The sequence below is a fragment of the Protopterus annectens genome, chromosome 2.part0 (assembly GCF_019279795.1).
Source record: "Protopterus annectens isolate FY-2018-M chromosome 2.part0, PAN1.0, whole genome shotgun sequence".
NCBI lineage: Eukaryota > Metazoa > Chordata > Ceratodontiformes > Protopteridae > Protopterus > Protopterus annectens.
The window spans coordinates 18,737,358-18,753,286 of NC_056728.1; the positions used below are offsets into that span (position 1 = coordinate 18,737,358).

A 15,929-nucleotide genomic window follows, 5' to 3' on the forward strand; every position below is an offset into this window, starting at 1 on the left:
ATTTCAGCTGTGGTGGTGCTGTGGTAGCATTGTCGCCTCAAAGTAAAACGCTGTCCGGTTCGATTCTCAGCTAGAGCGTCTTCTGCGTGGAGACATGCGTGAATGGGCGTACCTTCATTGAAGGTTGTGCGTCAAGGCTGGTAACTTGGCACGTAAAAATCAACTACCAGTCATTAGCGGACTGGAGTTCTGCTGTGGCGACCACTAACCGGGAAAAGCTGAAAGACACAAACAAACAATACGGAACCTCCTATTTTTTCACACCCTCTACTAAGACAGTACCTTAGAGGGGCAAAAAACATAAGACCCCCAAGGAGAGCACCAGTACCAACTTGGAATCTCAATTTTGTTTTAGAAAAACTCATACAGCCTCCTTTTGAACCAGCCAGCACAGCTGATATAAAATTCTTATCATGGAAAACTGCTCTGCTCCTAGCAATAACTTTAGCAAGAAGAGTATCAGAGTTACAGGCATTAATGGCTGTGGAACCTTTCATAATTTTTCACCAGGACAGGGTTTCCCTCAGGACAAACCCAACATTCATGCCAAAAGTAGTTTCCAATGTGGCCCTGAACCAAACCATTCATTTACCAACTTTCTACCCAAATCCCCAGAATAAAGGGGAGAGACTTCTGCACGTTTTGGATATACACAGACCACTATGATTCTACTTGGACAAAACAAAAGCTTTCAGAAAAACTGAGCAACTGTTTGTAGCCTATGCTGCAGGATCACAAGGAAAACCTGTCACAAAGCAGACAATTTCAAAATGGATATGACGCTGCATCCGCTTCTGTTATGCACAACATGGCAAATCAGTGCCTAAGGTCATTAGGCCACATTCTACCAGCACAACAGCCACTTCATCAGCCTTTCTCAGAGGAGTACCAACCAAAGACATTTTAGAGGCTGCAACCTGGAGCTCAGTGCACACTTTCACCAAGCACTACCACTTGCCTCTCTACTCTAAATCCAGAGCAGGCTTTGCCACTGCAGTCCTGCAGGGCCTGGTAGCCTCTCCAAATCCAATATAGACCCAGCCGCCCAACCTCAGCTTTGGGATTCAACCCAAGTGTAATGACTGCAACAGTGAAACATGATGAACATAGTACAGTTGTGTACCTACCATAAATGTAGATGTTTGAGTGTATTCACTGTTGCAGTCCAGGTTACCCACTCACCATCCCCCTTTACTTTGCTGGGACTTCTCTGTACTTCTCAACTCTATACAACCTATGTGTGTATTTGCTTGTAGATGAAGGAAATGTTTATATTAGTACGTGCATACTTTTTGCATAATTTTATTTTTCCAGTCTTCCTTTCTGGGGGCACCTGACTTGCGCACTGACATCAGGGAAAAGGCGACAGCAACCGATGCTGGACGAAGACTTTGGAACTCGGGCTGACTGCGGGTAGCCTGCCGGCGGATAACCCAAGTGTAATGACTGCAACAGTGAATACACTCGAACATCTACATTTATGGTAGGTACACAACTGTACTTTTTAACGTTATATTTTGCAAGCAGAAGTATTTTTTTCTAGTCTCAGGGTAACCTTGTGATGTGAAAGCTACTTTATAGTCCCGAGGGCAGAGGATGTTTGATGGATCAAAGACAGTTCATTGGCTCTGATTACTGCATCTCTTTGTGCATTGCAAATTTCCATTATTACTTTGTGACGCAAAGTATTTTGGACATCATAATGGTACTATGTAATTTGCACACCACTATAGTGTGCCAAGATCCCTGTGGAGCTGCAGTTGCCAGTTCCCCTACCCAGCCTGCACTGCAGTTTCTGAATCCAAGACTATTTCAAGCAGCCATTCCACAGTCTTTCGGGCACTCTTAATAGTGAGTTAAGGACGTGGGCTGAACACTACCACTGATGTTGAGTTCTGCATTATTTTTTTCCAAGCATGGGAGCAGCCTTGTAACACACTCCTTGGAATGGGTCACTACAGAATGCTGATGTCCAGATTTCTGTTTTTAAATCCCTAATCTGAAAATCTCAATTTGCAAAATATTCCAAGCACTAAATGCACAGTGCATTGCAAAGTCCCTAAAGGTGGCACAGTATGCCAAACTGCTATATCAGAACGCAATTTGAGATGCTGAACATTTATGTAAGGAACAATCCTCCCTGCACCTCCCACTGTGGGTAGTTGAATCCCCACACCCTTCTGTTTAACTATTTTCACTCCAGGGTTCTACAGTTTCTAAGGTTAGTGTAGTAGTCAGGTTCATATGAAGTGAGTAATATGTTCGTCTCTGTGGTCAGGCCTCCTTGGAGTACAACCTCAGAATGACAATAGTTAAGTTGCAGGAGTGTGAGAGTGCAGGACACCATACTTTGCAGCAGAAGCATGCAGTCTTTCTGATCATGTTATGCTGAGCTTGAATTTGGTATTGATTTTTTTTTTATGCTACAGTGATTCTGCCTGTGAATGTTGTAGGTTCAAGGAGTAGACCACCGTAAAGTGGTGTATAGTTATTTTTATTAATGTTTTGTTTTCTTTGAAAAACTTAATTCATTTTACACACTTGCTTAACCACAAAAATGAAAATGAATCCCGTAATGTGTTGTGTTCTGCGTTTCAGAGTGGCTGTTCTGTGTGCTCCAACTTCTGCATTCTGCTATGGAACAACCCACCCCAGAGGAAGGCTTGCACTGAAACTGAGGCATCTCACTGCTCTGGGCTACCACACTGTACTGGTAAGCTGTTGTGACCTTTGTGTTCTATGAGGGTGCCCTTGTACATTTAAGGACTAGCATTTTGTGTTCAGATTAGTACAATACAGGAACCGTTCCACTGTCTTTATTAGTCATCTGTTTGCTGTCTTCTCATAACCATTTTCATGTATGGACTGGAGCATTTAAATGTTGCATTCTGGTAAGTAAATGTGGACCCACATTTGTGTGCTGAATGAAGGGTTAAATATGCTGTCAGAGCAAATGATATTGCTTGCAAGTAACATAATGCAAAAGCTGTACATTTTTATCGTTATTAGTCAAGTGTTGGTACACACATATTCATACCTACCCAGGAAATTACTCTTATATTCCAACTTAGGTTGTTTATTGGAGTATCCATTTATGTAGGCCACACTGTTGTTGGAGCACAAGTTCTATGAAAATTCAGTATAAAGTTCCAGTCTTTTAAAGTAGTGCCACTGTCAACTTTTACAACAGTGGGTGCTTTATAATGAAGGAAATACCACTGTACATTTAAAGCCATTTTCACTTTTGTAACCAACCCATACATTCAAATGTAGAAAGAAATTTCATGTGTCATGATTTCCTGTGGTTGTGATTATGAACATCATATGCTAAGGATGAGGTATCAGATATCGTTTTTTTATAGTTACCTCTGCATCAGTATTCTAGTGTTACTGATGATTGTTCAGCAGCAGTACAGGTACAATTTTTGCTAATCTTTGTGCTGTGTCCTGAGAAGTGTACTGAAAGCCGAATCTGTATTCCCTAGGAATTTGTTAATAGAACCAACAGAATCTCCCCTGCTATCTTGAAGCACTGTGTCCACATATTATTCAGTAAGCACTTCAGAACACTCAAAGGAATAGCTGTGACTGCCCTTATTGTTAATATGGGAACATTGACACGCAAGTAGTTGTATGCCATCACTTTCACTGTCGATACATTTAATTTATGTTGACTGTTAGCAGATGTAGAAACATCCACATCAGGGAAGTTGTTTGTACAGAAAGTCTCACACCTCTAAGAGCATTGGCCTAATTAAAATTAACCATATGTGTAGGTCTGCATTTATGGGACTTCAAAACATATTTGTTGACATTGTCAGAGCCAAACATAGCAAAAGTTCTAAACCATAAAGAAAACTAGTCCTAGGAAGTTACTACGCTATCAGCCAGGAGGTCATTTCAAGCCTAGCCATTTCATCCCAGTGTAATACTATAGATACTCTAGTCAGTACCCATGATTGTATTTATTAATGACTGCCCATGTCCAGGAGGGTTGTGGGTGCTATCCCCAAAAAGAAATTATGGTGTCCAAGCCGCTTGTCCAGGTTCCTTTTGAGCAGTGACATAGAGGTGCTCTGCTTCACATGAATTGGCAGCCTATTCCAAAGATGCAGCAGTTGCTGGGAAACAAATCTGTCCCTCCAGCATTTCCTGTTCAAGTTGCAGGCCATATTTAGGTCCCTGAAATGGGTAGCTCTAGTCCCATTTGATGTACAGATGTGGGGCCAATTCATTAGGATTGGGTCGGAGATTGCTCTGCAAGCCAGGCATAAGTCTCCCCTAAGAAGTCTATACGATACTGAGTATAGTGACAGGGACTTTAGTCGGTCTGTGTAAGCATGTGCTGGAGTCCCCTTAATCTTCTTAGAAACCTCTGAGGTCTCTCCAATTGCTGCAGGTGCTCTGTACATTACATTCTGAAAGGGGCATTATACTTGGTTATGGACCTGATTAGTGACGAGTGTAGGGGCATTATAACCTCCTTTGCTCTAGAGTTGATGCCTTTAGTAATCAAGTGTGCTACACAGAAAGCCACCCTTACCACAGTAGACACATGGTGGTCAAAGTTAAGGTCGCAGTCTACTTGAGATCCCAGATCTCTTACCACTTCGTAGGTACATAGAATATTGTTGTTAATTTGATAGTGTGAAGGGACATTGTTTTTACCAAAGGGAATGATGATGCATTTCTTTGCATTTTGTTTAAGACTGTGAACAAGACAGCAATCGTTGGTCTACATAAGACCCTCCTGAGGTATGCTGATATTATTTGGGGATTCAATAATTGCACCCAGTTTACAGTTGTCTGCAAACTTGGTCAGCCACAGACCCATAGTTTTGGCCTGAACTTCTGAGAAGTATATACCAAACAGTAGGGGGCCAGCACTGACCCCTGTGGCACCCCGCTGGTGACAGATCTGCTAGCTGAGGTGGAGTCACCCACTTTGATAGAGTGTGACCAGTTTGTGAGCCAGTTGGCAACTCATTTTACAACACAGGGGTCTAAGATGACATCTTTGCTTAGATTAGCAGAAGCATTTTGGAAAGAAGCAGGAATTGAAAATGGAAAAAACAGGTAGCAACAGAAAGTACCAATAAAGAAAGAATATAAAAACATGACTAGACGAAAAGGAAAGAAAACTGGAAAGTTCATAGTTAGTGATTATGTAGTTCTTGGAACACACATGTTGATCAAGGTTTGACACACTGAATAGCTAAAGAAAGGTGTACTTAAAACGAGGATGTGAGGTTAATAATAGAAAATAGAAAACTGTGTGGCAACAGGAGGTTCCAAAACAAGCAAGACTATAAAGAACATAGATGGAAGAAAAGGAATGAAAACTGGAAAACCAACAATTATAGTGACAGTATAGAGAATTCCTGGGGTCTGTATTGAATCACCGAACGCTTAGAAAAGCGAACGCTGATTCATCGACCCCATGTTGAGAAAGTTTACAATCTCAAACGCACAGAACAGCGATTGTTTTTTTTCCCCGAGGGAAAAAAAATCTGTGTTCTGAGAAACGCACACACAACACAAGCACACCACAAACTATTTCAAATGTGGGGGGCTTTGCCCCCCACACCCCCTGATGTGGGGGGTTGTGCCCCCCACTCCCCCTACTTAAATATATCAACTCCGAGACCGCACTACAGTAACGAAGAAGGCAAAATACAGAAGGCGGCCAAGCGATTTCTTTCCCAGGGAAAGAATTTGCTTATATGCCTCTTCGCGCTATAAAGTTCGATCAAGATGCATTCGAAAGAATGCATCTTCGATCAGCTAATAGGGAACCGAATTCCTGGAGCAGTCACACGGTGAACACAGTTTGACAGACAAATAGCTTAGGAGAGTTGAAATTAAACCAAAAGATGAGAGATTAATAATGGAAGCTGAAGACAGCGGACTGCATACATTTTGATTTTAAAAATCTATAGAAAAAAGTGGAAGATATAGACAAGTGTAGGTTATGTAGTTCTGAAATGGAAACAATTGCACATCTCATTGCTGAATGTAATATACTCAAGACTGAGGGGTCTGTATACTGAAAGTTACAACAATGTGGCAAGACTGTTTCATTGGGATTGTGCAAGTATCACAATATTCAGGCAGGTGAGAAGCACTGGAAACTGGAACAACAATTAGAGAAACCAAATAGGTTTTAATCACACAGTATCCTCTAATACCAACAGTTATAAAAGCAGAGGCAAGAAAAACAGATAAAAGTAGTCAAAGAAAAAAGGGCAGTAATAATAATGATAATCGAAATAGCAGCACCTAGTGATAGTGTCCTATGTACTGAGAGACATAAAGTTATAAAATACCAGGATATACTAGAAGAAACTCTCACACTATGGAATAAAGGACACTTAACCCTGTTCTTTTTATTACTAATGGGATTAATAAAAATAATTTTTCAAGCATGCTACCAGTATGTGTAACTCCATAGGAACTGCAGAAGGAGGCAATTCTAGGTAAATTGTGGATGCTGAGAAGACCATTATTTGCAAACATCAAAGAGAGAAGCAATACTAATTCCATGAAATTTAATCATATCCTGAGTCAGGAATGGTTCCATTCCTGTCTTGCTATCAGAATCCTAAACATATGAAGAAATAAAAAAGTGAGACTATCACAATCAATGTAGAATTCCAACAATGATGACAATTACCATCGCATTCCAATGTTCAGTGTGGGAACACCCACACCAGTGGTAGAGGTTGCTGTCTTTGCCACAGTTATGGGAAAAATGCATGCAAGTGATTTTGACTGGCAGCATTTGCAACATCAATGATGGCAGCTACTATTGCACTATGAGAACATACACACACTCGTGACAGTTGCTACTGTAGTCAGTATGGTAATGCCAGTACTAGTGATGGTGGTTGCCACCACGATTAGTATGGGAACACTTATGGTAGAGATGGTGTTCGTCATTGCAGTCAGTGTCAGAACACTGACACCAGCAGTGTGGCTGCCATAACATTAAGTGTAGGAGCACTTATAAACACACCAGTGATGGGGGCTGCCATTACAGTGACTGGGAGCACCTGCACCAGTGATATTGGTTGCCATTGCAGTCACTTTGGCAATACACTAGAGATAGTGGCTTGTTAGATTCCATTACAGATAGTATGTGAACACCTACACCAGTAATGCTGGCTGCCATCACAGTCATTGTGAAAGCACATATGGCAACAAAGCTGCTACTTGTACCAGTAGTGTTGTGTGCTGTTACAATGTATGGGAAAACTTGATTAGCATTGGTGACTACTATCAAAGTCACTGTGTAAACACTTGCATCAGTGATGGTGACTGTCATCACAGTTTGTGGAAACACCTTTTATCACCAATGGCGACTGCCATTACAGTCGGTGTGGGAACACCTACACCAGTGATAGTGACTACCATTGCATTAAGTTTGGGAATGTCTTCACTAGCAATGGAAGTTTGGTGGATGCCATCACAGATTATATCTGTCATTCAGACCTTGTGAGAATATCTGTCCCAGTGACTGTGGCTGTGATTGCAGTCATTGTGAGAACACCTCACCAGTGACATGGGATGCAGTCATGGTCAGTGTGGGAACACCTACAGTGGTGGTGATGGCTGCCTTCACAGTGTGAAAACACATTCACCAACTATAACAGTGTAGTATCTCACATGCCAGTAGTGGTGGATGCGGTCACAGTTAGTGTGCTAGTACCTATGCCTGTGAAGCTGTCTGCCATTGCAGTCAGTGTGAGAACACCTGCACTAGCAATAGTGATTGTCATTACAGTCAGTGTGCGAATACCTACAGCAAAAAATGGTGGCTGCAATCAGAGTCTTTGTGATGGCACCTATACCACTGATCATGGCTGCCATCATGGTCATTGTGGAAACACTTGCACCAGCTATGGTGACTTCCATTGCAATAAGTGTGGGAATACTTACACCAGTGGCAGGGCTGCCATCCCAGACAGTGAGTGAGCACCTATACTGGGGACGGTGGCTGCCATCACATTTAGCGTGTAAATAACTACATCAACCATAGTGACTGCCAGCAGTGTCATTATGAGGAGACCTATGGTCTTGAAGGTACTTTCTATCAGACATTTGAACCCTTACAGCAGTGGGACGGGATAGTTGCTACTTTTATTAAGCAAAGCTGCACAGCAGTGATGGAGGCTTCAGACAGTGCAAGAGTAAGCACACCAGTGATTGTGGCTCCCCATCAGTGGCACAAACTAGTCATTGTAGCTGTCATTACTGTGGGTACCTGCAAACTAGTGATGGTGGTTTCTGTAAGCGTGTAAACCAGCATACCAGTGACTGTAGCTTTTGTAAATAGTGTGAGAACCTGCACACTAGTGATTGTGGATGTTTTTGGAGTCATTGTACAAACTTACAGACACACAGATGGTTGCTGATGTCAGTTTGGTAACATACTTCCAGTAGTACTGGCTCCTGTCATCTTTACTGAATTATTGTTTGAACCTGTTATAGTGTCTGTTTTTCATTTTAGTTCTGAAACCTGCTCAAATCTGATGACAGTTGCTATCACTGTGCAAACATGCAAACCAGTAACTGTGACTGACATAACTGTTATTGTGGGGAAACTCCATATCAGTGATGGGGACCCCATCATTATGAGAGCCAAGACGCCATTGGTGGTAATGGATTTCATCGTGGTGGCTATGTGCGCACCTGTGATGATGGATCCCGTCATGGTGGGAACCTGCACACCAGAGATGATGAATCCCATCATGGTTGAAACCTGCACACCAGCAATGATGGCTCTCTGGTAACCGTATGAAATATTGGGACCTACTAGAGCGACTCCCAAAACAAAAGACTAAATGGCTGAAAAAACAGACTTCCGTGTACCAGCATGCAGTCTGAGATGGCTGTTTCCCATAATATTCCCTTTTCTGTGAGATGTGACAGTCTTACAGTTAGTATCTAAAGGTCCAGGGGATGTGTGTGTGTGTGTGTGTGTGGGGCTAAAGAAGACTGAAGTTCAATATTTGCTCTTCTCCTAGTTTCGGTCATTTTTGAGTGTCAGCACTTGGTAATTAGTGCCAGAATTTCAGTAGGAAGCTTGGTGTCCTCGATAGTGGTAACCTCCACACCAACGATGATAGATCCAGTCATGATAAGAACTGCATGGCAGCAGTGATGGATTTCATCATGTTGGGAATCTGCACAGCAGTGATGATTGCTGTCATCAAGGTGGGAACATGCACACCAGTAATGACACTTGCCATCATTGTCATTACTTGAACCTATTACAGTGGATTTTATCAGAGTTTGTTCTAGAACCTGCTTACCTCTAATGGTGACTGCCATCATTATGAAAGCATGCTTACCAGTAATAATGGTTGCCATCATTGTTTGTGAGGAAATCTACTCACCAGTGACAGTAATGACCATTGGTGCCAGTGTTGGAGTCTGTATGTCTTGTTGTCAGTATCATCAATGCCCATATTTGACTTGCTCACTGTTTATAGCACTGCCATCATTGTTTTCTCTGTCATAGCAGAGTTTTCCATCATTTTCATATAGGCCTGCAAACTGTATTGCATTAAATTTGCTTGATGGCAGAACAAGATAAAGGCTGTCTAGTCTGCTAGTAAGGTGTATTTAACGGTGTACTTCCTCAACACCCATACATTCCTCTCCGCCTTTCTCCACCTGTCCCATATTTGCTGGAATGCTTCTATGGATTCACTTTCCACACTCCATTCCAGCAATCCATTCTGTGGGTCCACAAGTCTCTCTCTGAAGCAGTACTTTCAGATATCCATGGAGTTGCTAGTCCTTACAGTTTGCTGCCTCTGCCCCTTCTCCCTCCCACAGTAGTGGCTGCCATGATGTGATCCCTTTCCCTTACCCATAACATGCGTCTGCTCACACACTCCATATCCCTGTCTCTCTTCTGGCTTTTAGAGAAAACCGCTGCAGTACCTTTAGTCTGTGGTGTTATCCTTACCTCTTCATCCATGTTGTCTTCTAATGCCACTTTCCTTGTATGGTGTCCTCCAGAACTGTACACAGTACTCTGGTTGTGGCCTGGCCAGGGATCATTGAGCAGAGTATTACTTCTTTGATGCTGGAGTGTATCCCTTTGAAGTTGCTTCTGCAACAGTTCTCAGTCTGCTCACAGAGAACTTGCGTAGGTGTGATCAACACCAGTACTTTCACTGACCAAGCTGATGTTACACCAGGGATATTGGCTTCTATCGCCATCATTATAGGGACCTACATGCCAGTGGTGGTGAATGCTCAGTGAGGAAACCAGAGCTTTAATGATAGTGGCTGCTGTTCCCAGAGGAACCGACATGCCATTGGTGATGGCTGCCATCATTGTGAGACCCTAATTCCTATTCTTGTGGCTGACCATCATTGTGAAACTTGCAGTTCAATGGTTACATCTAGAAAGCTGATAATCAAAACATTGACGACTAAATAAAAATCTCAGTGGTTTTAAGTTAGAGGTTTCAAAACTTCACAAAAATTATTTGCCCTCCCCCACTTTCTTGAGGGTGTATGATCTTTGAGTTGGAATGTGACAGTACCGTGGTTTGCCCTATGGTACTTAACAAGCTTTAAGTTCCTACCAAGAGTTGTGTCCCAGCTCAGTTGCTGTCATTTAATTCACTGTCTCTTCTGTTTACCACCTAACTATTGAGAACGATGCAGAAGTTTTACTTCATACATAACATTGACTAAGCTCTCCAGTACTTTGGACTGGGTACAGAGATTCAAAGGAGTCTGAACAACTGTTGCATTTAACTTGAGAGTAAAGTGTCAGCCAGATTAACATAAATCATGCATTAGAATGATTTGGTAGAGGTGCTACTTTTAACAGCATATGTAGAAAGGTATTCTCTGGATCATTTGAGAGCCACTCTTCGAGTGAAGCCACATTATAACATTCATTTGCGGTGTTTGTAAAAAGTTTGCTAAGCAGTACAGCCTAGAGGCACATCTTATTGGAGTTTTTGCGTATTACAAGGGTTGCACAGATGAAAAAGCTCCCTACCTTTATTGTCCCATACCATTATGTATTCCTGATGTCATGTTAGTGCCATCTAACCTGTCTGCCCTGGAAATGGTAACTACTACTGGTTCCTTCACATGTATAGTACTAGTACACACTTTCTTTAATGTTGCGTGTTGTAGAAGTTGGTTCTTTGAACTTCTTTCTGTAGTTCCTTTGCTTGTTAGGCTGTCATTACAGGTGCCTGATGAAAGTTTGAGGACTGTGATATGATTCACTGAATTGCAGAATTACAAGAATTAATGTGGAAGCATTCTACTGCCTTCAGGATTACAACATGTTAGGCTGGTACATTGATCTCTGAGTTTAAATAGCAGTGGTGTGGAGGGGACAGCCTGCACATCAAGGAATGCAAGAGATGAAGCCAATTGCCTGAAAAATTCAACGTCTGCACATTAAGGAATGCAAGAGATGAAGCCAACTGCCTGAAAAATTCAACAGAAATTTTTGGAATTTGCTAAATCGCAGCAGTGTGGGGGACAGTCTGTAAATCAGGGAGTGCAGGAGGTGAAGACAGCCTCCCCTATTAAAAATGCTTGAAAAAAGTAACAGAACACTTTGAAATTTGCTGTTATTCTAACTGAATTATATAATATATTCTGTTTTTTTTGGTGTCATGACTTGAATTACTGGATCCTGCACTTCTGATACAGTGCTCTTTTCTACGTCAGATGTTTTTTTTTATTTTTTCTCTGTGGCACTTTACATGAAAATGACAGGGACTGCCCTCCTGCATACTAAGTGAAAGCATTGTACTCACTGCAAGTAAATGAGAAATGCACTGGTTATACTCTTGCACATAGATCCCCCTCACCTGGTAACCGAATGTGCACAAGTTACACCATACATATCGCCAACATCCTGACAGACAGGTTCAGCGCAAACTTCACCCCCCTTTCACTCCCAAAAGGGCCCATAACCATACCTGAAGAATGTAGAGTCCCTTAAATCACAGACACTCTGGTTAAAACAACCCTCTCCAAAGCCAAAAACACAGCATCAGTGGGACCGGACGGTGTCCCAGGCTGTGTCCTATACGAGCTCAAAGACTAACCTCTCACCTAAACACACTGTTCAAACTCGGCCTCTCCACAGGCTACGTAGCCATAGAGTGGCGCACAGCAACAGTTATTGCTCTCCACAAAGGTGGAGCCACAACAGACCCTGGGAACTATCGCCCTGTAAGCCTGACTAGCTTGGTCTGCAAGGCTATGGACCGCATCGTCATGGAACTCATTAACAGAGACATTGGGAACCTCCAAACACTGGACCCTACCCAGTTCGGCTTTAAGGGCAGATCATGCCTCCTAAACCTGGTGGACTTCTTTGAGACCATTACCAAGGCTATAGACGAGGGAAAGGTGGTACACACAGCCTACCTAGACCTCGCAAAGGCCTTTGACACCATTCCCCATTCTGGTTTTATAGACAAGCTCACCAGCCTGAACATAAACCCCTACGTCACAAAATGGGTTGCCTACTGGCTCATGGACAGAACCCACATGGTGAGAGTTGCAGGAGCTAGGTCCGACTCTAAACCAGTTACAAGTGGCGTTCCCCAGGGCTCAGTCCTGGGACCCCTCCTGTTTGGCTTATATTTCTCAGAGGTACAGGCAAACACAGGAGGACTATGGCTGACCAAGTTCACAGACGACTGCAAACTAGGGTCTATAATTGACTCTCCAGCTGACACAGACATCCTCCAAAAGGGTCTCACTGAGACAGATACCTGGTATCAAAATCATGGCCTCAAGCTAAATGCCAAAATGTGCATAGTCATCCCCTTTGGAAAAAACAAAGTACCCACAAACTACCACATAGGTGGTAGTCCCCTAAACACGGAAGACGTAATAGGGGATCTGGGGACCCAAGTAGATAGTAATCTCACCTTTGATAATCACATTGCCAAAGTGGTTAGAAAATCCTTCTATGTGGCCCACCTAATCACAAAAGGGTTCACATCCAGATCAAAAGAGGTCATTGTGCCCCACTACTCATCACTCATCAGACCCATCATAAGTACAACGCCCCATTTGGGATGTACCTTACAAGACACCTGCAACAGCTGGAAAGATCACAGAAGTACCTCACCAAGAGGATCACTGGCCTCAAACAGATGCCCTATGCAGCTCGACTGAAGAAAATCCAGCTGTATTCGGTTGCATACCGCCTACTCAGAGGTGATCTCTGCCTGACATACAGGGCCATGTCCAACCCAGAATTGATGGACATGTTCCACCTTAAGAAATCCTTATCCCTTCGAGCCACACGCTCTAGGGATCTAAACCTCGCCACAGCAATAAATAGGATGTGCTGGAGGGATAAATTCCTGTCCCGGAGACTTCCCATGCTTTGGAACAAGATCCCAGTCTACATTAGGCAGAGCTCCTTGCTAACACTCTTCAAAAGAAACCTTGACGAGTGGATGGGAAACGGAAAGTTTACCCTGGGAATCACTTCAGTGGCTCTGCTGGACAGAAGCACAGGGAACTAATCTAAGGGGGCGGGAAAGCCAACACATTCTCGCTAGGCTTATAAATGCCTTCGGGCAGATAGCCTAGTACCTACCTATGAAACCTATGAAGGCTGTTTCTGTCACAGAACTCTGGAGAGAACATTACATTGTTATGGCATGCAGAACTTTTTGGCAAGAAGTTGTAGAGTGAGACATTCAGGAAAGGGGTTTCTTTTATTTAAGAATTAATTTGCTTTTGTAAAGTAGACCAAATCATATGAATATTTTATAGTGCAAAAGTGAAACATGTCTAGATATGGAAGTTCAAACAAGCTATTCTTTTGATTGCATTCTAAATAATTTGTTATGGCACTTTTTTATACACAGATGTCTTGTTTGTTTTTGAAGTGATTTCTTGTATATTTTTGGAGTGATGTGTTACCGCTTTCTGGAAGAAGTTCTAGCTGACATTTTCACGTATGTGAAATTTTTTTGTATGCAAAGGATTGTTACTGTCCATGTTGTTATTTATGAAATGTAAAACTGACTTTTGAAAGTAGTTTCACATTTTTTTTTTCTTTTTAAGGTACCTGAGCATCTTTTTGGCAGGATGAGTGAAGATGAAAGGGTCTACTTTTTGAAGAGTAAGATGTATGGAGAGGAGCAGCATTCTGAGGACAGCACCAGTGCACTGCCTAATCAGGGGAGTGAAAAAGTCTGATGGGTGGCAGTCCATTTGCCAAGAGGCATGACTGTGGAATATCTGTCTTTCGAGTCACATTCTGTGCTAAAAACAAGTTAGAATGTAAGCTATGGCCGTGGATAGAACTGGTAATGTTTCAGTCATCAGTTTTATCGCCTCTGACAAGACTTCTGCATTTCTTGAACTGCTAAAAGAAGTGGCAGAAGTTTGTTGTCTGCCAGTTGGTTCTGCACATGTGGACGTTTTAAACTGATCTGTTTGTGGAGTTTTAATAATTAGCTCCCTGTCCTTGATGTCTTAGTTATGCATATTCATGGTGTCTGGCTATTGTGAGAAATGGTGTAAACAATGACAGCCATGGGAAAATAAATATTTGTAGAAAAAACAATTCCTTGTGTGCCTTTGTCACAATATTGCTGCAAGTATGCTGGTATTTCAGATGTACTTTTTCTGGTTGTAGCTCTTTATTAGGCCAGATATTCAAAAACAGTCCTGCAAAAGTGATTGATGTGCACAGTTTGCAGATCTAGCTTTGGGGGCTGTCCTTGATGGGTCCTTTAATTTGGGTTTGGTTCATTCTTTCAACCAGCTGTAGTTTGGTAACTTACCCGGGAATGATGTTTGTGTTTTTGTAGTGCTGATGCCTACTGTAGTGTCATAGACTGACTTAAATACACCTGTCCACAGAGGGAAGTGCACCTCTAAAGTGGCGTACCAGACCTCTCAGATGCTGAGCTCTTCTCATCTAGTAAGCATTCAAGCACTGGCAGTTCTTCACCCTGAAAGGTGAAAGTGAGTTCAGAGTAGGCATTCCCCAGTGCCTATAATCAGTAATTTATCCAGGGTGCAAGCACAATCTACATACCAATTAACTGACCAAAGCTCGAGGCAGGCCAACTGTCCTATTCCAAGGTGTCACTTCTTTATTACCAGGGCATTGGCCAGAGATTCTTGTGATTGAAGTTTCCCCTCCTAGGGCCTCCTGTCAGTATCAGCAGTGTTTCCTGTCCTAGTTGAGGATGAGGGAGTAGTTGGGTCATTGCACAAGGATTCATGGTTTAAAGCTTAGATGTCAATCTTGAATCACTGGTATGGGCCTGCACCATTAGGAAACTGGTCTAATGCTAGCACAGAGCTTTGCTCAGTTCTGTCTCTCTCATATTGCTCTCTGTGAATATTTGCCCAGAAGTGAAGTTCATGTTGCCTGATGCTTGCTATGTGTCATTTGCTTTACAGCCCCTGCATGTAACTGTGCACGAGTTTGTATCTCGTGGTAATGTGGATCACCAGACTTCCTCCTGGTTTAATTTCTGCAAGTTACCACTCCAGTGGCATAGAGAAATAAAGCCCTGACTATGACCAATTCAATCTGGGTTTGATTAGTGGCTTGAGCAACCGACAGACCGGGAGGGAGAGATGGGGGGGGGCATCTCTTGGCAATGCTCCCTGATAGTGGCCAAGATATCACTAGACAGAGAGTCAGAAAGTGAGCCTGCCTGAGATGTTGAGGTGGTGCAATATACTGCTAGCTTACAGTGCATGCCCACCCAGGACCAGACCACATTGCCGCTAAGGGGAGGGGGAATGGTTAGGTCATACCCCCCAACAATGTCATAATAAGTCGGGGGCATGGAGTTAGCCAGAGGTCCTGGTGTGGACAGGGTATGAGGACCTTGCCAGTAACAAGGAAAGACAGGTGAGTTAAAAAAAATTTCTCCAAGTCT

General features: G+C 42.7%; 1 protein-coding gene across 1 annotated transcript in view; it reads left to right on the plus strand.

The window, feature by feature from the left end:
- Positions 1 to 14,593, plus strand: part of LOC122792928 (FAST kinase domain-containing protein 2, mitochondrial-like) — a gene marked incomplete at its 5' end in the record, with an annotated part of 340,938 nt that extends 326,345 nt beyond the window's left edge. Inside the window, 2 exon segments of the mRNA XM_044060500.1 lie at positions 2,599 to 2,713; positions 14,089 to 14,593. Of these exon segments, the coding sequence (XP_043916435.1) occupies positions 2,599 to 2,713; positions 14,089 to 14,223 (250 nt within the window).
- Positions 14,594 to 15,929: the final 1,336 nt, after the last annotated feature.